The sequence below is a fragment of the Callospermophilus lateralis genome, chromosome 3 (assembly GCF_048772815.1).
Source record: "Callospermophilus lateralis isolate mCalLat2 chromosome 3, mCalLat2.hap1, whole genome shotgun sequence".
NCBI lineage: Eukaryota > Metazoa > Chordata > Mammalia > Rodentia > Sciuridae > Callospermophilus > Callospermophilus lateralis.
The window spans coordinates 4,741,506-4,768,121 of record NC_135307.1 but is presented as its reverse complement, the minus strand read 5'-3'; the positions used below and the strand labels follow the sequence as shown (position 1 = coordinate 4,768,121).

General features: G+C 41.0%; 1 protein-coding gene across 6 annotated transcripts in view; it reads left to right on the top strand.

Moving 5' to 3' along the window:
- Wdr20 (WD repeat domain 20) overlaps nucleotides 1-26,616 on the top strand; it is a 79,290-nt gene that overhangs the window by 37,946 nt on the left and 14,728 nt on the right. For 3 of the 6 annotated variants that reach the window (XM_076849625.2, XM_076849623.2, XM_076849627.1), the window contains exon 2: nucleotides 14,953-15,135. The exons of 2 other annotated variants lie outside the window; for them this stretch is intronic. In XM_076849625.2, coding sequence (XP_076705740.1) covers nucleotides 14,953-15,135 — 183 coding nt within the window. Of the gene's footprint in view, nucleotides 1-12,873; nucleotides 12,926-14,952; nucleotides 15,136-26,616 lie in introns of those variants that run through there. One more of the 6 variants, XM_076849629.1, reaches the window with a different exon arrangement.

Genomic DNA, 26,616 nt, shown 5'->3' with positions numbered 1-26,616 from the left:
AGTTGTAGTTGGACACAAGACTTTTATTTATTTTTATGTGGTGCTGAGGATCGAACCCAGGGCCTTGCACGTGCATGTGCTAGGTAAGCGCTCTACCACTGAGCCACAACCCCAGCCACTATTTTTTAAAATTTTATGTTACATATTCTATAGTTCATTGTTCCAGCTGAAGTGGATGATTAAGAGCCCCCTAATGGCTCACTGTGGTTAAAAGTACAGTTTGTTTTTTTTTTTGGTGTGTGTGTGTGTGTGTTAGTAGGGATTGAACCCACGTCCTGGTACATGTTTGGCAATCACTCTGCCTTTGAGCCACACTTCCAGCCTTACAGTACAGTTCAGTTCTAACCACTGTACTTTTAGGAGGCAGATCACCATATCTGCCCCTCCCCCGCCCCATCTTTGTAGAATGAAGAAGTGATAGAAGTTTGTAGGGTCTCTGCACAGTTGGGGATTTAGGGCCTTTCCCACTAAGAAGGGGAGCTTCTTTACAGATTGCTACTTATGTTTCTCAGCAACTTGAATTTGAAAATTCAGAAATCATTTATGTGTTCTGCCAAATATAGAAGTCCAAGGATGGTCTAAAGGTCAGTAAAACAACAGTAGAGAGTTAAGCTGCAGGAAGGAACTCTTCCCTGCTTCATAATGGTCTTTAGTTCCCAGCAGTTTTAGAAGGGCATAGAATTTCCTCTCCCTGCCCCTTTCAGAGGGAACTTTTTTTTTTTTTTGCGGGGTGTGGGGGGGCAGGTGGATAACGGGGATTGAACTCAGGGGCATTCAACCACTGAGCCACATCCCCAGCCCTATTTTGTATTTTATTTAGAGACAGGGTCTCACTGAGTTGCTTAGCTCCTCGCTTTTGCTGAAGCTGGCTTTGAACTTGTGATCCTCCTGCCTCAGCCTCCTGAGCCACTGGGATTACAGGAACACCCCATCGCACCTGGCTCAGAGAGAACTTTTTAAAATTTTTTAAAAAATTATTTGTAGATGGACAGAATGCCTTTATTTTAATTATTTGTTTATTTTAAAGTGGTGCTGAGGATCGAACCCAGTGCCTCATGCATGCTAGACAAGCACTCTGCCACTGAGCTACAGCCCAAGACCTCAGAGGGAACTTTAAAAAAAAATTATTTTCTTAAGAGTTTAAGATGAATATTCTTTGCAAAAATAAAAGCATCTTATCTGTAATGTATATGAGATATTGGTATTCCCTTTGGAATATATGGATATCTATGCATGTTTAATTGAATGGTTTAATGAAAACAGGTTATTTGAATGTGACACATTTAAATGTGACGAGATCTGGGTTGAGATGTGTGCAAATCGAATTTATCTAATGTTTATTCATAGTTTTTCTTTAATGAAGAAACCAGTATTTCATTAGCCTAAATGAAGCGCCAGGACAGCCCTTGTAGTGACTCACCTTGTAATAGGAAATTTAACCTGAAATTTGAGTGCCACATAAGAAATGAGGGGATGATAAAGATGCTGCAGTTTAGCAGCTTATTAAATTTATTATTTTTGGGGGGGGGCTGGGGATGTGGCTCAAGCGGTAGCGTGCTCGCCTGGCATGCGTGCGGCCCCGGTTCGATCCTCAGCACCACATACAAACAAAGATGTTGTGTCCACTGAAAACTAAAAAAAAAAAATAAATATTAAAAAATTCTCAATAAATGATCTAATACTTCAACTCAAAGTCCTAGAAGAAGAAGAGCAAAACAACAGCAAAAGAAGTAGAAGACAAGAAATAATTAAAATCAGAGCTGAAATTAATGAAATCGAAACAAAAGAAACAATTGAAAAAATTGACAAAACTAAAAGTTGGTTCTTTGAAAAAATAAATAAAATCGACAGACCCTTAGCCACGCTAACGAAGAGAAGAAGAGAGAGAACTCAAATTACTAGCATACGGGATGAAAAAGGCAATATCACAACAGACAATTCAGAAATACAGAAGATTATCAGAAATTATTTTGAATCCTTATACTCCAATAAAATAGAAGATAGTGAAGGCATTGATAAATTTCTTAAGTCATATGATTTGCCCAGATTGAGTCAGGAGGATATTGACAACCTAAACAGACCAATATCAATTGAGGAAATAGAAGAAACCATCAAAAGACTACCAACTAAGAAAAGCCCAGGACCGGATGGGTATACAGCAGAGTTTTACAAAACCTTTAAAGAGGAACTAATACCAATACTTTTCAAGCTATTTCAGGAAATAGAAAAAGAGGGAGAACTTCCAAATTCATTCTATGAGGCCAACATCACCCTGATTCCTAAACCAGACAAAGACACTTCAAAGAAAGAAAACTACAGACCAATATCTCTAATGAACCTAGATGCAAAAATCCTCAATAAACTTCTGGCGAACCGGATACAAAAACATATCAAAAAAATTGTGCACCATGATCAGGTAGGATTTATCCCTGGGATGCAAGGTTGGTTCAATATACGGAAATCAATAAATGTTATTCACCACATCAATAGGCTTAAAAATAAGAACCATATGATCATCTCGATAGATGAGAAAAAGCATTCGACAAAGTACAGCATCCCTTTATGTTCAAAACTCTAGAAAAACTAGGGATAACAGGAACATACCTCAATATTATAAAAGCAATCTATGCTAAGCCTCAGGCTAGCATCATTCTGAATGGAGAAAAACTGAAGGCATTCCCTCTAAAATCTGGAACAAGACAGGGATGCCCTCTCTCACCACTTCTGTTCAACATAGTTCTCGAATCACTGGCCAGAGCAATTAGACAGACGAAAGAAATTAAAGGCATAAAAATAGGAAAAGAAGAACTCAAATTATCACTATTTGCAGATGACATGATTCTATACCTAGCAGACCCAAAAGGGTCTACAAAGAAACTATTAGAGCAAATAAATGAATTCAGCAAAGTGGCAGGCTATAAAATCAACACGCATAAATCAAAGGCACTCCTGTATATCAACGACAAATCCTCTGAAATGGAAATGAGGACAACCACCCCATTCACAGTATCCTCAAAAAAAAATAAAATACTTGGGAATCAACCTAACAAAAGAGGTGAAAGACTTATACAATGAAAACTACAGAACCCTAAAGAGAGAAATAGAAGAAGATCTTAGAAGATGGAAAAATATACCCTGTTCATGGATAGGTAGAACTAACATCATCAAAATGGCGATATTACCAAAAGTTCTCTATAGGTTTAATGCAATGCCAATCAAAATTCCAACGGCATTTCTTGTAGAAATAGAGAAAGCAATCATGAAATTCATATGGAAAAATAAAAGACCCAGAATAGCAAAAACAATGCTAAGCAGGAAGTGTGAATCAGGCGGTATAGCTATACCAGACTTCAAACTATACTACAGAGCAATAGTAACAAAAACAGCATGGTACTGGTACCAAAACAGGCGGGTGGACCAATGGTACAGAATAGAGGACACAGAAACCAATCCACAAAACTACAACTATCTTATATTCGATAAAGGGGCTAAAAGCATGCAATGAAAGAAGGATAGCATCTTCAACAAATGGTGTTGGGAAAACTGGAAATCCATATGCAACAAAATGAAACTGAATCCCTTTCTCTCGCCATGCACAAAAGTTAACTCAAAGTGGATCAAGGAACTTGATATCAAATCAGAGACATGGTGTCTGATAGAAGAAAAAGTTGGCTATGATCTACATACTGTGGGGTCGGGCTCCAAATTCCTCAATAGGACACCCATAGCACAACAGTTAATAACTAGAATCAACAAATGGGACTTACTCAAACTAAAAAGTTTTTTCTCAGCAAAAGAAACAATAAGAGAGGTAAATAGGGAGCCTTTGTCCTGGGAACAAATCTTTACTCCTCACACTTCAGACAGAGCCCTAATATCCAGAATATACAAAGAACTAAAAAAATTAGACAGTGAGATAACAAATAACCCAATCAACAAATGGGCCAAGGACCTGAACAGAAATTTCTCAGAGGAGGACATACAATCAATCAACAAGTATATGAAAAAATGCTCACCATCTCTAGCAGTCAGAGAAATGCAAATCAAAACCACCCTAAGATACCATCTCACTCCAGTAAGATTGGCAGCCATTAGGAAGTCAAACAACAACAAGTGCTGGCGAGGATGTGGGGAAAAGGGTACACTTGTACATTGCTGGTGGGACTGCAAATTGGTGCGGCCAATTTGGAAAGCAGTATGGAGATTTCTTGGAAAGCTCGAAATGGAACCACCATTTGATCCAGCTATTCCCCTACTCAGTCTATTCCCTAAAGACCTAAAAAGAGCACACTATAGGGACACTGCTACATCCATGTTCATAGCAGCACAATTCACAATAGCAAGACTGTGGAACCAACCTAGATGCCCTTCAATAGATGAATGGATAAAAAAAATGTGGCATTTATACACAATGGAGTATTACTCTGCATTAAGAAATGACAAAATCATAGAATTTGGAGGGAAATGGATGGCATTAGAGCAGATTATGCTAAGTGAAGCTAGCCAATCCCTTAAAAACAAATGCCAAATGTCTTCTTTGATATAAGGAGAGTAACTAAGAACAGAGTAGGGACAAAGAGCATGAGAAGAAGATTAACATTAAACAGGGATGAGAGGTGGGAGAGAAAGGGAGAGAGAAGGGAAATTGCATGTAAATGGAAGGAGACCCTCAGGGGTATACAAAATTACAAGAGGAAGTGAGGGGAAAGGAGGAAAAATATAAGGGGGAGAAATGAATTACAGTAGAGGGGGTAGAGAGAGAAGAGAAGAGGGGAGGGGAGGGGGGAGGGGGGATAGTAGAGGATAGGAAAGGCAGCAGAATACAACAGTCACCAGAATGGCAATATGTAAATCAATGGATGTGCAACTGATGTGATTCTGCAATCTGTATGTGGGGTAAAAATGGAAGCTCATATCCCACTTGAATCAAAGTGTGAAATATGATATATCAAGAACTATGTAATGTTTTGAACAACCTACAATAAAAATTAATTAAAAAAATTCTCTCTCTCTCCCTTAAAAAAATAAAAGTTAAAATAAATAAATAAATTTATTATTTTTTTTAAACTACTCTGAGGGAAGAGGAGTCTTTTTTTTTTTTTTACTGGGGATTGAATTCAGGGGTTCTTGACCACTGAGCCACATCCCTAGATCTATTTTTGTATTTTATTTAGGGACAGGGTCTTACTGAGTTATTTAGCACCTCACCATTGCTGAGGCTGGTTTTGAACTCATGATCAGCCTGTCTCAGCACCTCAAGCTGCTGGGATTACAGGAATGCAAATGCTGGGCTCAGGAAGAGGAGATTTTACATAGCTAACAGTTTTAAAGTGACAGGCTGCCTTGGGGAATAAATGACATGGTGATGACAACAGAAGCTTGTTATTTCAGCAGATCCTTGCCCTACAGTGGGCCAGGGAGAAGATGCTGTTGTCTCAGCCCTTAGCTTCCTCCTACTAGAGTCCACCCGTCCAAAGGACATCTCGAGAAGAGAACACTCTGGGAGGGAGAATCCTGCCTTTGGTGGGGAGCAGGCAGTTCCTGAGGTGTTTGCCATCAAAGTTGGACCTAGCACGTTTTGCACATTATATGACTGTGCACCTCTTTCCATTCGGGGATGACTGATGGGGATACTCCTTGTATCTAACATCTCATTGTCTGCCAGTGGTTCTGACTGACTGCTGTCTGTCCGATTGTCCTCTCTTTCTCCCCCTTGCCTGGTTCCCTGCCTTACCCTCCAGCCTCTCTGCTGCTGTGCACACAAGAGGCCTTTGGAAGTGGATGGTAGGTGCTTATTCCAGGGTCGGAGCCCATCAGAAGCAAGCTAACAGGGGGCTTGCCAAGGTTTGTTTTTAGTAAAGAGGATGAATCTGGAATCCCAGGCAAGTGTGGGCTGTGAACTAGTGTGTGTGAGAATGAAGGAGAGATGGCAACCAAGAAAGGGAAGCTCCTGTCTTGTTTTGAAAAATTATATTGGAAGGAAAACATGCTAAAACTGGGGTTTCTGCCACTGTTTTTCTTTGGAAATTTTAGTGTAGAAAGAAAGGTATTGCTGAATGATGAGAATCTTCAAGCCCTGTAAGAAGATAAAGTTAAGTCCTTATGTATTCTTAAGTGCTTTTAAGTGCCAAGCTTTAAGCTAGAAACTTTGTCACTTGGTTTTAATTAGACAGCCTTGTGAAGTCCATGCATTGAGAAGGTAGGTCTAGAATCTGGGCCAAACTGAGCAAGGTTGGAATATTTGACTCCTGCTTCAGCAAGCATAGGAATGTGGAGTCACCCAATCTAATTTTTAGAATGTGGTGCTCCTTCTGATGTTGTTTTGTGAGCTTTCTCACAAAAACATAATGCCATGTTATAATAGGAGATCGTGGGCTGGAATTGAGACATTGCCTCTCCCACTTGTCTTGATAGATGATTCTGTTTCCTTTTGTTTCATGGAGTGGTAGTACTTACCTAACAGGCCTATAACGAAGGGTGAAAGAACTCATGTGTGGAGCTGCTTTATATGTATAAACTGTAAAGTGACTTACCAGTATTTGCTTGTGGAGGTGGTTTTCTTGTCCACTCAAGAAGGCAGTTAGTTGTCACCATTTTGGTTAGCAAAAGGATTATATAATGCCTGTAATCCCAGTGACTTGAGAGACTGAGGCAGGAAGAGTGCGAGTACAAAGCCAGCCCCAGCAAAAGCGAGGTGCTAAGCAACTCAGTGAGATCCTGTCTCTGAATAAAATACAAAATAGGGCTGGGATGTGGCTCAGTGGTCGAGTGCCCCTGAGTTCAATCCCCTGTACACCGCCCCCCCCCCAAAAAAGATTATACTCTTAATTCTATGCATGTCTTTTCTAGATCTTTCTTGGCTCCTTTCACATTTTTTTCCTTCCATTTTTGGAATGGCTTCCTTTCTATGACAGTGTGCCAGGCTCACTAATAGTGTGCCAGGCTCACTATTAGAAGACAGAGTAGCGAACAACACAGTCAAATTTTGTCCTATTTGAAATGCTGAAACTCTACCACTATGACATTGTTTTCCTGTTGGGATAGGTGATCTTAAGGCAGGCTGACTTTTACATCCCTGATAGGAATGTGTACATATGTAGATATGTATGTACATATACACACATATACCTACACACACATATATATGTATGTGTGTAAATAAGTATTAGTCTGTATACATTGTTAAAGCTAATTGTGCAATTATTTTGGATGCGACTGTTAAATTGAAGGGACTGTAAGAAAGATGAATTGTGTGGGTGTTTTGACAAGATGAACCAAACTCATTTAAGAGTAGGTGGGGGCGGGGGGGTGGAGGCTGAGGTTGTAGTAGAGCATTGCCTACCATGTGGGAGGCACTGGGTTCAATCCTCAGCACCACATTAAAAATAAATAAAGGTATTAAAAAAAAAAAAAAACAGGTGGGTTGGGCCATAGCATTGACGTCCCTACAGTACTGTACAACTCATTGTTACTTGAGTGTTAAACTGTTCGGCCACACATGAGAGTAGGCAGTAAAGGTGTTTGAAGTCACTCACTATGTGATTTTTCTTTTTTTGTCATTGTATCTAGTATTTCTCACTACGTTGAACTAAATTTGGGCAGAGTAGTGCATTGAGTTATGCTGAAGAAGTGAATTTGTCTTGGCTGCAAGAGTTCCATGCCCCTTACCCATGGCTTAAATGTTTCCCAAGTTTCAGCAGATGCCTTGAACCTTCAACAGGCAGCCAGCCCCAGGCTGTGGGCTGTGGATAAAGACACTGGAAGCCCCAAGCCTGACTACATCAAAAGTCCTCCCAATAAAAACTGCAACTGTGTTTCTAATGTGGTTATTTTGGGTGTTTATTTTGGGCCCCAAGCAGTTCACCTTTGTCCAAGTAGGTGATCTTTTGTGGTCCTGAGAAGTAATCCCTTGATCAGTTTTGGCCCCTATTTTGGTTGAAATGTGATGAGGAGGGGGTGATAATAGAAAGTATTCTATCAGTTGTATACTCATTTTCAAAACAGCATAATTACGACCTTTGATGCCATTCTTGATCCTGCTATTTTTTAGTAATTAGTTCTGGCTGTCACTGACTCAGCAGCCTCCTGCCTGCTTTCTTGTTTTATTTAAAAGACCTACACTTTCACAATATATGGGATATAGTTAAACTGTGGTCCATAGTGGTGGGCATTCCACTGAAGGTTGGGTAAAAGAATGTCACATCTATGTGAGTCAGGTCAGGAAGAAGTGACGTTTTTATTAGTGAACAGAAACTTTAAGGATACTGAGGGTAAGAAAGGTTTTTCTGGGTGAAAATAAGAAATATAAGGAAAGGCAGGCAATAGCCAAGTGCAAGGACAATGTTTGGGGGCAGGGGCCACATTGGGAGTGTGTGCAGGCCAAGCTGTTCTGATTTATAGAGCCCTGGAAGTTTCGCATGGGAGAATGACCTAGGGCCTCCTGAAGATGATTCTGGCAGGCTCTGTGGGTTGAATTAGGGCAGAAATGGATGGAAGGAAACTGGTACAGATCCAGGGATCTCAAGGTAGACTGGGCTTGAACTAAGGAAGGACAGGCCTGGTGAGGGTTATGAAGCTACCATCTGGGCAGAGCGTGTAGTACTGCCCCAAGTGAGGAGCAGAGGAAAGCTGAGGGGGAGGGACTTCAGAATGGGAAGAATAGGAAAGGCAGCAGAATAAAATAGACATTAGTATTGCTGTATGTATATACGTGGCTGTATAACCAATGTGATTCTGCAACCTGTACACTGGAAAAATGAGAAATTATACCCCATTTGATTCAAATGTATGATATGTCAAGATCATTGTATTGTCATAAGCAACTAATAAAAAAAATGTGAAAAAAAAGGATTAAGTGGTAGGAGTGATTACATGTGTAGATAAGGTAAAGCTTCTGGTGGTACTGGACATTTGACAGCTGTTGGACTCGCCAATGGAAGGAGATTTTACTCCTTTATGGCAAAAAGACTTGTTCTTTCTGACTTTCTGAGATAATTTCTCAGAATGGGATGAGGAAGTGGTAGAGTAAATCCATCTATTTGTACCAGGGATTGAACCCAAGGGCACTTAACCACTGAGCCACATCCTCAGCCCTTAAATTTTTTTTTTTTTTTTTTTGAGACAGGTTCTCACTAAGTTGCTGAGGCTGGCTTTGAACTTGCGATCCTCCTGCCTCAGCCTCCCAAACCACTAGGATTACAGGTGTGCGCCACCACATCTGGCCTATCTTTATTAATTATACTGCTCTCCCTAATTCATTTTGAATCTATCTAAAATAATTTGAGGTGCATTTTTCAAAAGAGATCTGCGGTATTTTTCATACCACATCAATGCTTCTGGGTACTCAAAAGTATCAGGTAGCAGGTTCCCATGAGGAGAACTTGGCACAGGCCCACATGATATGGCATAACTGTGCCCATGAATGGTACAGATTTTGGGAAGCCAGATGGCTGTGAGAGCCAGGCTGCCCCTCATGGGTTTGAGTACTCCAGAGTCCCTGGCAGAGGTGTATCTGGAACTGGAGGGCTTCTCTTATAAAAGCTTTGTGGTGCTGGAAAGAGAAATTCTTCAAGTACTTGTAGACTCTGTATTTCAGCAATATTCATCTTGATAATAATTCTTAAAGGATCGGCAGTCCGAGGAGAGAAGAGGAACCTAATATTTAAAAACTTGTATTTATTGATTGAAGCTTTGGGAGTTAGCTCTGTTTCTCTAATAGGAATTTTTAAACCATTATTGAAAAATTTATACTACGTTGAGAACCAGTAAGCATGATGAGACAATGACAAATTATTTGTAATTAGTAATTTCTTGTACAGAACTCATGAGCATGATAATGGTAATCTTACTGTTGAAAAAATTCAGGAATAATTGAATAGCTGTTCAACAGATATTGAGCATCTCAGAGTACCGGGTACTCTGCAGGGGCTAGAAACAAAATATGACCTAATTCTTAAAATTGATAATATTTTTTTTTAATATTTATTTTTTAGATGTAGACGGACACAACACAATGCCTTTATTTATTTATTTATTTTCATGTGGTGCTGAGGATTGAACCCTGGTCCTGCCCATGCTAGGCGAGCGCTCTACCGCTGAGCCACAATCCCAGCCCCAAGAATTTTTAATAAACTGGTTCTGCCACAGATTAATGTTTAAGAGTTCAGATGATTGGCAATAATTAGTGTACAAGACTTTTTTAAAGAATCCCAAAGTATGCAGAATTCAGAAGAAAACTAAAAAAACAAAAGGCTAATTTTGTAGAACAGTACAGTGGTAACCGTTTTATAAGTCTTACTCCTTAATGGAGTTTTTAAATTGTAATTTTGTGTAATGTATGCTAACACATAAAAAATCTTCTGAAGTCATAGAGGTGATTAAATACTAAACCTGTGGTTCTAATTACTTATTTGAGAGCTGAGATAAGCTGAGCACAAAGAATGGTAGTTGGGAAAATTCTTGCAACAGGTGATGGGACTGGAACTAAATAGGGTCAAGAAGGCTGTATTGACCAAGAGGTTGGCACAATGAAGCCAGGAAAGAGGGCCTGTCTCCAAAACCAAGGCTTGGCTTGTGTTGTGGAAAGCTCACAAAGGGTGGAGAGGAACACAGAATTTTGCCTGCATCCCTTCTCAGAAGAAGGGAGAAAGAATGAGGATCATAGCCAGACCCACTTTGAAAGGTGACTGTGAGATTAAATGGTTGATGAGTGTCAAGTCCTGGTCTGGGCCTGAATCATAGGAAGTGTACAATAGACAGAAAATGGCATTACTATTGGGAAGGATGGGTGAACTATGGCAGGCAGGATGCATCTTCCTACTTTGATATGATGGGAATGAGGAAACCACAGCTGCTTTTGAACAGAGCTAGAATGTGACTGGAATGAATTAATAATGGTTTCCATTTGAGATCTCTGTTTGGTGCTAGAAAACACTGAATGTTCAGCCCTCACCATTACCCTTGTGGGGGAGGAAGGGTGTTGTCCTCTGTGGCTCATTGGGAGCAAATAGACCTTGTCCAAGGCCATCACACTATTGAGAGGGAAGGTATGTTTGAACCTGAGCTCCCTGCTTCTAAGTCTGGGTTCATTCTCCTCCTCCCAGACTGTCTCTATCTGGGAAGCTATCTGTCAGGGACTGATGACCCTTTGGAAGAGGAGTAGCTAGCTCACATAGTGATCACTGCTACCAAAAAGATGTGCAGGCTTGGAGTACATGTTGGCAGACCAAAGGAGGAGGAAATAGGACAGTCATACATTAGTGGAAAAAGAGACAAATTTAGTGATTGCTGTAGAGGAGAAAAGACAGGAAGATTGGCTGTTTGAAATGAAGGCCTAACTCTCTTTTGTCTGGGCTGGGTTCCAGAAATTTCAGGCACCAACAGGGTGTTCATGGATTTTTATTCAAAATGTTAATGTTTTAACAGGAACATACCTAATAGTTACTTACTTAAGGCTTCACAGTACTTCTCCATAGTAAGTCTTGCTGGGTGTAGGTATGTTGTCTAGCATGCCACTGGGGAGGGCTGAAGAACAGAGGAGTGTCCTCAGGTAGGAAAGATTCTAAGTATTCCTTTGGCTCAAGTGTATTTTTTTTTTTTTTTAAGTATCAGGGATTGAACCCAGGGGTGCTTTATTCTTGAGCTACTTCCCCAGCCCTTTTAATTTATTATTTTGAGATAGGGCCTTATAAGTTGCTTAGGATCCCACTAAGTTGCCCATGCTGACCTGGAATTTGTGATTTTCCTTCCTCAGTCTCCAGAGTCTCTGGGATTACAGGGATGTACCACACCCAGTGCAGGTGTACTTTTGTGTCTTCTGCACAGTAGTGAAGGACCACCTTTAAAATTACCCAGTTATTTGGATTGATACTTTTGTAAAATAGAAAAAGAAACTGAAAAAGACATCCAGAGCATAAATTCTTTATTTATTTTTTTGTCATTAGATTCAATGTATATAAAATTACTGTCAATTGCCAAAGAAGTTTTTAAACTCTTATTCTGTATTTTTGCACTGCAGTCAGTACATTTGTCTGCAGGTAAATAAATTATTCATGTGTTGCTATACTTTGAGAGCATTGATCTAGGAAGAAAGTTTGTTAAGCAAATTAGCAAACAGGATGTTTTTGGAATATTTATCTAATTTAAGAGCAAAAATCTTTCAGTTGCCATTAAATACTTGCCATCTTTTCAGTGACGTTCCTTATTGGGAACAGGGATGTAAAAAAAATCCAAGAACTGAGGCTAATGTAGTTATTGTAAGGGATGCCTAAGTTTAAACTGGTAGCAATACTTGAAAAAAACTTGTGTTTATTTTTTATTATTTTGATTTATATTAACATATCTTCTCTGTTAGTTTTTGTTTATCCTTTGGGTAGATTTTTATTTTTCAGTGTATAATTTTAGATTAAATGTATCCTTTTAAGGGAAAATTCTCTAAGCAGTTTTTTAAACCCTCAAGAGTTGCACAAGCTGATAGAGTGATCATGTAATAATTACTCATATTTCAAAGTAGAGTTTTGTTCTGTAGCTGCCAGTTGTATCTTACTCTATGTTTTTTGGCTACTTTTGCTGATATCTTTCTTGTTCTGAGATAACTTGCTATTCCCTGAGCCTGGACTCCTGTTTCCCTACTTTTAAGGCCCAGCTCAGTAGATGCTTCCTTTAGACTGCCTATCCAGAGTGTCCTTCTGGATGCTTCCACACTTACTGTCAGACCTCTGCTGAGCTGCCCTCACCCTGCCTCATCACAGTTACTGTCTTCCTGGCCCCTTTTCTTCTTGCTCAAAAGTCGGGATCCCCTTTTGTTTTGTACTGAAATTACATTATGCTTTCCAAGGCACTTTCATATGTATATTCTTTTATTTCATCCTCCAGACAATTCCATGAGGTTGGTAGGACAGAGATTCTCATCTCCGTTTTAATTGAGGTGAGGCTGGGAGGGTGTCTGCATGGCATATCCCTCTCCTTTGCTCTGGGGCTCCCAGGACCCCACATGTACCACTCAGGCCCAGAGTTCCAAATACTCGGGTTTTGAGTTTGCTCAGAGTTGCCTGTAATTTTGAGGACTTTTTCCCTTCTCAGTATGTATGTTTGTTATTTGAAAATCAAAATGTTAACTTGATACAATGTCATAGGCCTTTTTGGAAGAAAGAAATCCTCAGAATCCAATGGAGGGGGTGTCCAATAGGGAACTAGAGGTGTGAATCCTGAATGGTACACAGGGAGAAGGGACTTCTTGTTGTTTGTTTTGCAGTACTAGAGATTGAATCCAGGGCCTTGCCCATGCTAGGAAAACACTGAGCCGCATCCCCAGGACATTTTATTTTATTTTAAGATGAAGTCTTGCAAAGTTGCCCAGGCTGGTCTGGAACTTGTAATCCTCCTGCCTGTGCCTGGGCAGTAGCTGGGATCACAGGTGTGGACCTTCATGCCCATGAAAGGGGATGTTTTTAAGAACACATTCAGCAGTGCTAATTGTCTCACAAATGATTTATTTTCTTTCCCTTTTTTGGGGGGCTACCGAGGATGGAACCAGGGGCACTTAACCACTGAACCATATCCCCAGCTCCCTACCCCGCCTTTTGAGGGGTTACCAGGGATTGAACTCAAGGGCACTTGACCACTGAGCCACATTCCCAGCCCCTTTTTTGTATTTTATTTAGAGACAGGGTCTCACTGAGTTGCTTTGCACCTCATCATTGCTGAAGCTGGCTTTGAACTTCCAAACCTCCTCTTTTAACCTCCCGAGTTGCTGGGATTACAAGCATGCACCACTGCACTTGGCTCTACCTGTATTTTCAAACACAGTGAGAAAGTGAGTTTGCCTTATTTCAGCAGTAACAGCCCAGTAGATTGAGATTACACAGAGCATTTCTTTCTTTCTTTTCTTTTTTTTTTTTTTTTTTTTTTGGTGGTGCTGGGGGATTAGAACCCAGGGCATTGTGCATGCAAGGCAAGCACTCTACCAACTCAGCTGTGTCCCCAGCGCTACATAGAGTATTTCTTGTGCAAAAAAGATCCTTCTTGAAAAAAGGGAGTTGGAGCAGGATGAAAAACCACTTTTAGTTCAAATCAGAAACCATTTGCTTTTGTTTTTGAGATGTGTTGGATATCATCTGTTTATGATCGTCAATCCTAGGTTTCACATCCAGCCCTGCCACTTAGTCTAGGTAGTTATGTGACTTTGGCTAAGTCATTTTACTTTCCTAGACTTTTTTTCTCACTTTGTAAACTGGGGTAAATATTAGCTCTATTGCAGGATTTTTGTAAGGATTAAAGGCAATATATGCAAAGGACTTCCTAAGTGAAAGTTCCCTGGAACCTAATACAGAGAGGGAGTGTGGCCCTCCCTCCAGCAGTGGTTCTCAAGCCTGAGGGAGCATCAGAATCACCTAAAAGGCTTTTTTTGAACTGCAGCTTGTGAGGCCCACCTCCAGAATTGCTGGTTCATTGGATCTGGGGTGGGACTTGAGAATTTGAATTTCTGAGTTTCTAGGAAATGATGCTGCTGGTATTGGTGGTCTGGGGACCACACTGTGAGAACTACTGGGCTAATTTACCAGTAGGCATTAGGTGCTATAGATATCTTTGAAAGCGGAGCTTTATGTGGTTAGAGTTACTCTGTAATATAAAATTCTTGGAATGTATTTTGAAAATTCAGAATTTAGTATCTTGTAGTCCAGTAGTCTTTGTTACAAGTATTTGAAGGAAAATAAGTTGTGGAAGTAATAGTTATAAATAAACATTATGGATAGTCTAACAATATCTAATTGGATGAAGTATGTGAAAGTGCTTTTATGAAATGTTAGATGAATATCAAATCACAACTGAAAAAATATTTTAAGTAACTTTGTTTTTAAGATTGACCATCATAATGGGGTGTAAAATAGTGTGACTTAGATTTCTCATCTCAATGTGCTGTTTACTGTATGTATTTTTCTCTTTCTCCTCCAGGCTGCTGACTTGAGTAAACCAATAGATAAAAGGATATACAAAGGAACACAGCCTACTTGTCATGACTTCAACCACCTAACAGCCACAGCGGAAAGTGTCTCTCTCCTAGTGGGCTTTTCCGCAGGCCAAGTCCAGCTTATAGACCCAATCAAAAAAGAAACTAGCAAACTATTTAATGAGGAAGTAAGTAGCACGCTGTCTTAGCTGTTAAGAATCCCTTTAAGAGTTTATGTGTTCTTACCAAGGGCAGTGGTCCTAATTTTATACTTCAAGCTAAGTTTTTCATTTACTCAGTCATTCTACCTAGTATTACAGATTTAAATGTGGTGGATTGATTTGTTGACCTTTACCTGTTCTTCCTTGGATAACTGTTTCATGCATTTGTATGGGGCATGCTCAGGTACCTACAGCAGATTCTTTAAAAATCTTCTATAATGGAGATAAATACGAGACTGTCACTTGATAAGAATGATTTAAAGAAGAAAATAAAGAATTCCAAACTTTGTTCACGTTAGTGGAAAGTTTCATGCCAATCAACCTGATATTTACTTAGACTACTCAAATTGCATCTAAAGTATTTGTATGCATGTTTGACAGGGCTGACGGGTGTTCTTGAAAATATTTGCTGTAAAATCACCTTTGACATAGTTAGAAATCCTGGCACTTAAAATTGGTTCACACCACAGAGCTTTTGTCAGTGTTGTTGTGTGTTCTGAGGTTTCTAGTATTTGTATTTTCATTGTGGAGGGAGCCTGAGCTGTCTAACCTGCCTGTTCAGGAACAGGTCAGGACTGTTAAATGTGGCAAGTAGAAGTTACCAATAGTTTATGTTAAAATCATTGGAGGGGCTTTTCGGCTCTAGATATTGCCTTTATATACTATGGACTTTCTCCTCTGTTTCAGTGTGACTTTCTAGAAAAGGCAAGGCTGAAGTAGACTTGCTGAAGCTCTGGTTTCCAAGTGTTACTTGTTATTCAGCCCTGATGTGCAAAGGATTGAGTCATATGGTAGTTTTGCAGTGTTACATGGTCTTAACATCATTGACTTTTAACAGAAACTTTTTATAGAATTCTGGTGTTTTAAGAAATAATTTTGTTTGGGAAGAGTCTGCCCCAAACTTGACAAATTGCAGTTAAAATTCCAATTCTTTTGCATTCATTAGGGTACATACTCACCATGCATATCCGGTATCCATACATTTTGGCATTGCCAATGGATTTGGTGAAATCTTTTGAATCGTGCCATCTCCTCTTCTAGTTTCACCTGGGTTGACTGGAAACAAAACTTGCCATCTGAATTGACAGACTGCAGAGGAAAAGTGTTTAATCTCATTTTCCTGTAAAAAAAAAATTCTTAAGCAAAAAATATTCTGTTTATTAATAACATCTGAAGAAGATTTCTAAGTAGCTGGGTATTTTTTTAGGGAGGGTGGGGCACAAAATTGGCCTTTTCTTCACTGTTAATAGACATTGTGAATTTGTAGTCATTGTGGGGTTTTTTTGTGTTTAGGTAGAGGAGAGTGTGATGGAGGGGGGCGGGACTGGAACCATGTGCAGGGCTGTTGGTAAACAAGATCTGGAAGCAGCTCTGGCCGAGGATGGCACAGAATGCCACTTAGAGAACAAGAAAGGTTTGTGTATCATGGCTGGGGGGAGGGTGGGAGTTGGAGTCCAGGAGGCCCTGGCGTCTTGGGGCTCCAAGAATACTCAGGCTGCCTCAGCCAGATCCATCCCTGCCCTGGGGACCAAGAGTTGCCAGAACGTAGCACCTTACTCTTCACAATTTAAGCACAAGTTATCTCATAGTCCTTTTAAATTTTATTTGAAAAATGGTTGTTCAGATGTGTTTGTGGTTTGATGCCAGGCTGGCATTTGTAGCTTGAGGCTGAAATTGTCTTTCCCAGTTTCTTTGGCATTTGGGTACATTTTCATCAGAATTTAGTCAGGATAGCTAAAAGCAAGGTACTAGAGGTTCGTTTCTCAGATAATGCCAGGACTGGGTTTGAAGCAGTCTTCATGCCGTGTTTTACACTGCTGTGAGATTTAGAGGTATCCGAGTTCTTGTTCATGGGAGGGCGGACACTTCCCATTTTGCAGAACAGGATATAGTTAAAGGGAAGTAAGTGAGTGGTCTGGATCAGATAGCAAGTTGATAATAAATTTAGAACTGGAAATTAATACCAAAAACTTTGGTTGTAGGTTGACAAATTGCAGTTAAAATTCCAATTCTTTTGCATTCATTAGGGTACATGCTCACCATGCATATCCGGTATCCATTTATTTTGGCATTACCAATGGATTTGGTGAAATCCCCACTGTGTGTGGCTGCCAGGCTGGCCCTTGCCTTCTCAGGAGTCCACAGTTAGTAAGGAAGGGTGGGTAGAGTACTGAGGCATATATTATCGTAGTGATGTAAACAAATACCAGTGGGATACATGTTACCTTTTTCCTTAGAATGTATCAAATGTACAATTTTCTTAAAAGTTAAGTTTGGTGGGAATGCTTTCAGAAGGTGACATTTGGTCTGGGTCTTGAAGGGTGTTTACAGGAGTGGAAAGGGAAGTTAAGGAAGGCTTTTAAAGCTGGAGAAAACAGCTTGGCATTTGGTGGAACATCAAATAACATCATGGCCAGATCATAGGGTTTGAGACTTGGGGTGGCAGGAGTTAAAGCTGGAGAGATAAATTGGAACCAGATTGTGAAGCCTTTTCATGTCATGCTGAGAAATTTGCGTCTGACACCGGAGGATGTGGGGAAACCTTTGGGCTTTTAATCAAGAGGGTGACAGGATTAAATAGTTTTTAGAATTTTTGTCAGCACTTGTAGGTGGATTGGATTTAAGTAAGAGAAAATGAAAGTAGCAAGACCAGTAAGGAGGTGAGAGCTGAGGCTTGAGCTAGACTTGGGGCCATTCTTACCTTAGCTCAACAGACCTTGACAGTATATTATGTGCCCAGCAACAGGATCTACAGTGGCAGATAAAACCTGTCCTTGTGCAACTTTTAAATAACTGTACCACCCATGCACACTGATGGTAGCTTTAAACTAGCAGACAGAGGAAGTCTGAGCAGAAATGGTGTTCTTTAAATGGAACCCTCATGAGGGGGAATCCTCCCAGGTAGGGAATTGCTGCAGAACACACAGCAGGTAGGAAACATTGCAGGAGCAGGGAACTGAGAGAACCTGGCCTGGGCTGTGTGAAGTAAGGGTGAGATTGGAAGGGCCTGTTCAGGGTTGCTGCTTAGCCTGAATAATGAGATTCTGTTGAAGGGAGTGGAAGCACAAGACAGCCAAACTGGTGGGGTTTTTTGTTTGTTTGTTTTAACATTCTTAAATTTTCAGACTGGGGCTGGGGATGTGGCTCAAGGGATAACGTGCTCACCTGGCATATGCGCGGCGCTGGGTTCGATCCTCAGCACCACATAAAAATAAAATAAAGATGCTGTGTCCACCGAAAACTAAAAAAAAAAAAAAAAAAATTTCAGACTGGTGTTTTTAGAACTTACCCTGGTTGCTTTCTGGAAGTTGAATTGAAGATAGGTATTAATAAATCTTGTGTAGGGCAAGGGAGGTAGCTCAGTGGTAGAGCTCTTGCCTACCTTGCCCGAAGCCCACTGTAAAAATTTAAAATAAAAATAAATAAATCTTAGGTTTCTGGTTATTAGTTACTCACTGAATAAGACTGGGAAAGAACCAGAAGAGGGGAACAGAAGGAAAGAGCAGAGGTTCTATTCTATACTTGGTAAATTTAAGATGCCTATAGATAATTGGATGTAAGGATCTGAAGCTCAAAAATAGGGATTAAAAATTTGGGAGTTGTCAGCATACAAATAGTAATCATAAGCCCTAGATTAGATGGAAAGGTCTCTAGAGAGAGTGTACTAAGATCAAAGAAGAATGCCTGGGTCCCAGTCCTGAGTGTATTCCAATTCTGGTCATCTTTTTCCACAGCCTCCAGAGAAGCCTAAAGCCATCAATTAATCTCCACTAAAGTTACAGTGTTGCAGCCCAGTGGTTAAGAACATAGACTCTTGAGCCTAGATGGCCAAGGATTCATGTGCTTTTTGCTTGCAGGGTGTGGGTTTTCACCTCACTTGCCTCCTCAGTTGGCAAATGGGTGGAAGAATACTTACTGGAAGTTTGTGGTGGATAAAGGTGAGCCCATTCAGGTCATTTAGTAGTAAGCCATGATAAGTGCTCTGCAGTATGGCAAGTAGGGGCAGACTCTTGAGGCTTCCTTCCTGGAGTTGGAGATTTAGATGAAAAGGCATCCTTGGGAGGTGAGACACCCACAGCTTTGAAGGATAAAAAAAATTTCTAGCACAAGAAGGTGTGGTGGTGCACACCTGCAATCCCAGCTGTTCAGGATGCTGCAGCAGGAGGATCACAAGTTTGAGGCCAGTCTGGGCAAAGTGGCGAGACTCTGTCCCAGAATAAAATAAAAACAGGGCTAGGGATGTAGCTCAGTGGTAGAGTGCTTGACTAACGTATGAAGTTCTCCCTTCAATCCTACTACCACCAAAGAAAGAAAGAGCAAGCAGTGTAACCCAGGCAGAGAATCACACAGATGAGGCAGAGGTGGGGCCGCTTGTCAGGTAGTGTCCTCTTCCTGTCTTCCTCACCAGAGTACTTCTCTTACCACCTGTTACACATGTGTGCCCGCAGCATTAATATCTCTGACCTTTGCCTGCTGCCTAGAACATGAATATTTGGGTGGGTAGATGAATGGCCTGTGATTATAAATCTCTGAAATCTACTGGAAATAAGTGAAAATTTTCTATTTGGAAACAGGTATATTTTAAAAGGCAACTCCCTCCCTATCAACTACAAAATATAAAAATTTCAAATACTTGTTTAATGGGAAAATAGAGAGGTACAAAGAGGAAAGCATCATCTATCAGTTGTAGTGCTGTTAATCTTCATAGTCTATATTTTTTTTTTTTTTTAGTTATAAATGAACACAATACCTTTATTTGTTTATTTTTTATGTGATGCTGAGGGCTGAACCCAGTGCCTCACAAGTGCTGGGCAAGTACTCTACCACTGAGCCACAACCGACCCCCCCCCTCCCCTTTTTCTTAATGAGACAAGACATTAAGGGTTTACACTTTTCATTAGAGATATTAGCCAAATTTACTTCCCACAGTCTGGCTGTTGATCGGTTCAGGTCAGTGAGCAGAGGGAGCTCTGAGCCTTTTCCCTCCTCCTCGGCCTGTCTCCAGCCACACTGGAGATCCTTGTTGCTTAGTCCCCTTTCTGGCCTTTCCTTGGAAATGAAGTCCTCAGCTCCCTAAGTCTCTCTAGTCTCTTAGGTGGGTTTGAAGTTTATGGATCATTCTGTTCATTCTTATGCCCTGACAATGACTAGGAGGCATTGAGAATATTTTGTTACACAATTCATCCAATAAGACAAATGGCTAGGCCTGGAGCTTGCCTTCATAGTAAGAGCCACCTGGAAGGAGAGTCACCCATGGTCAGCACTCAGCCTGTGTGAAGTACTACAGAGGGCGAGGAGTTTACTTTTTATAACTACTGTGTATATATTTGGGGACATCCTTGCTATCTTTGTAAAAATTCTGATATGGGAATTGTATCCGCAGAATAGTAACTTCAGAAGATCTTCAAGTTACGTTTTGATTGTGGCAAACTATAAAATCTAAAAAGAACTTGTCATCTCTGCCCCTCCTGTTACTGATGTGTGATGAGACCTTCTCTTCTGGGTATTGTCTCTCAGCTGTGAAGCTAAAGAGAGCACTCTGGGGAAGTCTCCATCTCCTGTGCCATTGAAGTCAAATCTAACTGAAGGGCATGCTGGGGAGATGATGGCCCTGCCTCAGTTGTGGAGGGGGATGGTGTCCTCTACCAGCTTAGGCTCCTGCAACAAGACCCCAGGAATGGGGGAGGAGAGCAAGAATCTGTCTGGTTCTGACACAAAAGAATGCAATGTGCATTTTGTCAATTTTGTTTTTGTTGCTTTTTTTTAATCAAAGGAAGGAAATGAGCACATGATGATATGATATATTCCTTATTCTTAACATTGGTAAAAATGACATCTGATTCTTTCTTACATGGCTTTGAAATACCCTTTCCTAATACTTCCTGAAGGAAGCATCAGCTGCCTCCAAATTCCTTTTATATAACCAAACCCTCCAGTTGCCATTTTTGTTTGTGGTTACATTATGGCTTTTCCAGCAGGTTCTGTGGTTTTTGAATTTTTTGTTTTGGTATTTTTGTTACGAATTAATATCTGCATTATAAAATTCATATCCACCTCTTTCCCCCAGATAAATTTTCCTACTTGTCATGTCGATGGAAGTGAGAGAAAGAAAAAAGAAAAGGAAGCACTTCAGAAAGCTTCAGTTCAGAGTAGTTGATTCAGCAGTGGCACTTTAACATAGTTGCTGATTGACTTTTATTGTTTCCTTCTAAGTCGTATGATTTATTTTAGAAAATCTTACTTATTAATACTATTTATTTTAGAAAATCTTACTTGTTAATACTATCCTTTTTCTTTGGATTGCTGTCTGAAATAGGTCCATGTGTTTGGCTTCCAGAATTAGAAAGTTGGAGAGGGCTTTGGCTGAGTACCTGATGAAGAAGGGATCCTGGAGGCCACAGCTCTGCACCTGAGCTTTCTTGACATATACAGAAATGTTATATTGATAGTCTGTTGTTGTTTTAAATTATTTTGCTGTTGTTTGGTTGGTTTTTTTGCTTGTTTTTATAAAAGTGGGTTATTAAGATGGACCGTGAGGCATTTTGAACGTGACTCTCAACGGAAAGCCCTGTGGCCATGCCAGTCAAAACTCTTAGTTGCTTCCTCCCTGTTATCCTCCTAGCTGAGCACCAGCCTTGCACTGTCCTTGAAACTGCACTTCCCAGATCTATTAGGGCCCACGCTTTTTTCCCTGAGGGAGCTGGAGTGGGGTTCCCGCGTTCCTCAACTCCTTTTTTCTAGTTTTCCTTGTTTCTGCCTCTTTTCCTGCAGCTTTTCCTCTCCAGCCTGGGGAGCAGGGGGCTTGCTTCCCCTTGATCCACCCCCATCCCTCTCTCCCTGGCCATACTTTTCCTCTGCCAAGCACCTGCCCTGCATTACCCTTTCTGTCCCTTCTCAGCACCTTCTCAGTCCCCAAATTTACTTCCTCGTGATCTCTCCTATGTCTCTGGTACCCAACTTGGCCTATGCTTCCTGGACTGTCCAATAGTATCAACCTCGAGAATCTGTTCCCTGAGGAGAGGGACATGCAGAGCAGAGCTCCACTAGAGGTAGATTCTCGCACTGTGGCAGCTTCCTTTTCTGCCTGCTCTTTCTTCATTGCACTGCTGGGCCATTTTCTCTTTTCTTCTTCTGCATTCCTAATTTTTGTCCTGTTTCCTCTAAGTGGGTTTTTCCAACAGTCTATGCTTCCCTGCTTCAGCTTGCTGGGTCATCTTAGGCTTCTCAGATTTGGGTCTTGTATTCATGACTGATTTACTTGACTTTCCTTGTCATTTTTTTATAAGTTGTTGATGGACCTTTATTTTATTTATTTATATGTAGTGCTAAGAATTGAGCCCAGTACCTCACACATGCTAGGCAAGTACTCTACCACTGAGCCACAGCCACAGCCTCTCCTGACCATTTTTTTTTTGGGGGGAGGGGGTACCAGGGATTGAATTCAGGGGCACTGACTACTGAGTCACACCCCCAGCCCTATTTTGTATTTGTATTTTATTTAGAGACAGGGTTTCACTGAGTTGTTTAGCACCTCGCTGTTGTTAAGGCTGGCTTTGAACTCAGATCCTTCTGTCTCCCGAGTAGCTGGGATTATAGGCATGTGCCACTGTGCCTGGCCCTTCTGGTCATTTGATAGTTGCAGATTAACCTTCCTAGTTGCCTGTGAACAGAACTAGGTTGTTACAAACATCTACCCCCCTCATCTGCTGTCCCCATGCAGTTGCATCTGCTGTGAAATAGATCTCTCCTATCACACTGCTGCTGCTTAGCTGAAGGTCTTTTTGTTCATGTCCTAACTAGTTGTCATAAGCTTCTAACCAGTTTTTCCCATCTGGCCTTCCATTTGGTTCCTAGTGATAGGGGATTTTTCCTTATACTGTCCCCTTTGGTGCCACCATGGTCTGCAGTAGCACTGCCTATAAAAATATTCAGTGAGCCACATTTTTAGCAATACTAGGATTGAATTCTGGGGTGCTTTTTTGCCTCCGAGCACCCCGCCCCCTTACACTTTCTGAGACAGGATCTCACTAAGTTGTTGAGGCTGTCCTCAAACTTGCAGTCCTGCAGCCTCAGCCTCCTGAGTTGCTGGGTGTGCTGTCTATTGCACCTGGCTCACTCTGAATTTTTCTAATAGCCATGTTGAAAAAGTAAAAATCAACTTAAATGAATATATTATATTTGGGGCTGGGGCTGGGGCTCAGCGGTAGAATGCTTGTCTGGCATGTGTGAGGCCCTGGGTTCGATCCTTAGCACCACATAAATAAAATAAAGGTTTTGTATCCACCTACAACTAAAAAATTTTTTAAATTTTTTTGAAAAAAGAATACATTATCTTTTAGCCAGGCGTGGTGGCACATGCCTATAATCCCAGCAGCTTGGGAGGCTGAGACAGGAGGATCAAAGCCTCAGCAAAAGGCGAGGCACTAAGCAACTCAGTGAGACCCTGTCTCTAAATAAAATACAAAAAAGGGGCTGGGATGTGGTTCAGTGGTTGAGTGGCCCTGAGTTCAATCCCTGGAACGCCCCCCCCCCCCCAAAGAAAAGAATACATTATATTTTATCCAAATATCCAAAATATTATTTTGACATACAACCAGTATAAAAATTATGATAAGATAGTTGATATTCTTTCTTTCTAATGAAGATACAGAATCCAGTGTGTATTTTATACTCACTGCACATTTCCTTCAAGTCAGCAATGTGACTTCAGGGTCAGGGTCACAGCCTGAGCTCTGAGCCTGGGCTTCACACCCCTAAATCCCAACTCAGGATTCCAGAGCAGTCCCCTCTTCCTGCTTCAGGGATTTAGACAGCAGAGACACAGGGCCTGTAGGGCCAGTACTGCATTGCCCTGGACTATTCTGTCTGAGCCTTTGTCTTTGTGCTTCTGCCTCTCCCACCCCCTCCCCCAACATCTTTCCCCAAGAATTCCTGGAGGGATGGCGTTTTGCTTCAGGGATAGTTTTTCAGAATGCTCATCCAGTTGAAGTCCCCATTCATCCTGGAGAGTTCAGGCCTAGCAAGGAAATCCCATTACTCAACATTTGACTACCAACTAAGAGTCTTGCCTTTTTTTGCCCAGACGCTTTGTGGAACAAAAATATAATTTTATGTTGCAGTAGCTGGGCTGTGTAATTGAAGAAAATATTCCAGATATTTCTGTTTTTTAGACAGGAGAAAGATGCTTTCTGTTCTCTTTCTCTTTTGTTAAACCCAAACCAGGTAACAATCCAGAAAAATTTAAATTAAAACAATTTAAATTAATTAACCCTGGAATTGTGTTTCCCACCCTGGCAGTGGGGTCTGAGCTAGCTGTCACCCTCTTCCTAAGAAACCCTGTGTGTGGCCCTGCCAGGCTGGTCTCAGAGCTACTTGATGTTTGTCTGTGGGATCCTGTGACCTGCACAGGATCTATCTGCCTCGTCAGAGCAGGTTCTGCGGTCTCCCTTCGGCTTGCTTTGCTCCCACCTCAACACCTGACACTTGTGAGTTGTTGTTCTCTCTGGATGGATGCACTTCCTCACACTTTCTCTCTACTCTCTTCCCACTTCTTGCTCAGCTGCCCCCCAATCAGGGAAAGTCCATTCTTGGCTCTCTTGTTGGAGACTGAAATCACTACAGCCCCCTCCCTCCATCACTTAATCTTCTCTCTGTGGCTTTTTTGTTTCTTCGAAGCACTTACACCATTAAATCATAAATTTCACTTATTTTCTCATTCCAGTTGAACATAAATTTCATATAGGAAGGGATGACTATTTTGTTTAATGCCATATCAGTGCCTGGCACAGGATAATCACTCAGTGCTGAGTGAGGAGATGAAGGTAATGGATGTCAGGCAAGTTTCTTAACCTTTCTGAGCTCCTTTCCTCGTGGGCAGGTAGGTGTTCTATAGAATAATACCTACCTTCCTGCAGGAAAACAGGCTTGATGACATTGCTGTTGGGAATGTAAATTGTTTCATTCTCCATGGGAGGCAATTTGTCCCTATGAAATTTATGAATGTATATGCCTTTTGACCTAGCCACTGCAGTGGGAATTTATCTTGCAAGTGTATTTCTCAGACATGTGAAAACTGCCCTGTGTTCAAGGGTATTCATCCTGATATTGATGTTAATCAGTGGGGGTTGCACGGTAAGCCACAGTACATCCACATAATTGAAGGCAGCTTTAGAAAAAGAGGAAGAAGCTGTCTGTAGACCACACAGATGTATAAGACTGAGAAGGCAGAGGTGAGAGTGTGCAGAGTATGAAGACAGAATTGGGTAGATTTTACTTGTCTTGTACATGCACAAAATCACTCTGGGTAGGTTAACAAGAACCCAGTATCAATGACTGAGGGCAGAGGATCTGGAATGCAGAAGAGAGTGATGGAGCTTTTTATTGTATGCTTGCACTTGAGTTATAAGTGTATTGCCCGATCAGAAACAAACAAAACCCCTACACTGACCTTGCAGGGTTATTTTGAGATTAGAGAGTGGCGTAAAGCATCTTGCCAGTGCCTGGCACCCAGAGTTGATATTCAGACTGGAAGTTAGGACAGTGCTATGGGTGATAATGTGCTGCTGCCCACCAAATGTGCACCCCCATGTGATTGAGGTGCAGCCCCCCCCCCCCCATGAAATATATGCTCTCCCTCCCTCAAGCATACAGCTGACAGGGAAAATTGATGAGGCAGACAAGCAAGAAACCCTTTCTTCCTTCTTGTTATTTCCTTTATCTGCCCACACTCAAACTGATGTGCCTAGTCCCCCAGAACCAGAGTGTGATAGTAGCTTCTGATTAGGTGTCCCAGCCAGGAGTTGGAGCATATGAGTGCAGGGTTTTTTGTTGTTTTGTTTTCGTACTGGGGATTGAACTCAGGGGCACTAACTAAGCCAGTCTTATTTATAGACGAGGTCTTGCTGAGCTGCTTAGGTCCTTGCTAAGTTACTGAGGCTGGCTTTGAACTTTTAAACTCTTAGTCCTCCTGCCTCAGCCCCTGAGCTGCTATGATGACAGGCTTGCACAACCACATCCAGCAGGTGCAGGGTTTTTTTTTTTTTTTTTTTTTAATAATTAGTAATCCACATGTCTATGTAGGGTAGTCTCAGTGCAGCTTTTTAATGTGAGAATGAAGTTTTTAAATGTGTTTTCTCATTGCAACAACATTTATTTTTTAATAAGTGTTGTAACTGTTTATCTTCATACTTCACCATTATAGAGCAATTACTATTTTTGCTTGACAGGATTATAGTTTTTGAATTCTAATGGAATTTTGTTGTACTTTTTTTAAGGTGCAAAGTAAAATTTATCCTAACCATACTGCTATGAGTTTTTATGTATTTAAAATTTTCTGCAAATGGTAAATAGAATAACAGTGAAGTGATCTTGGAAAAATTGGGATTTGGTAGGGTTTTGCTGAAAGGGAAGGTGCAAGAGTTGAGAATGCTATACTAGGATAAGGGTGGC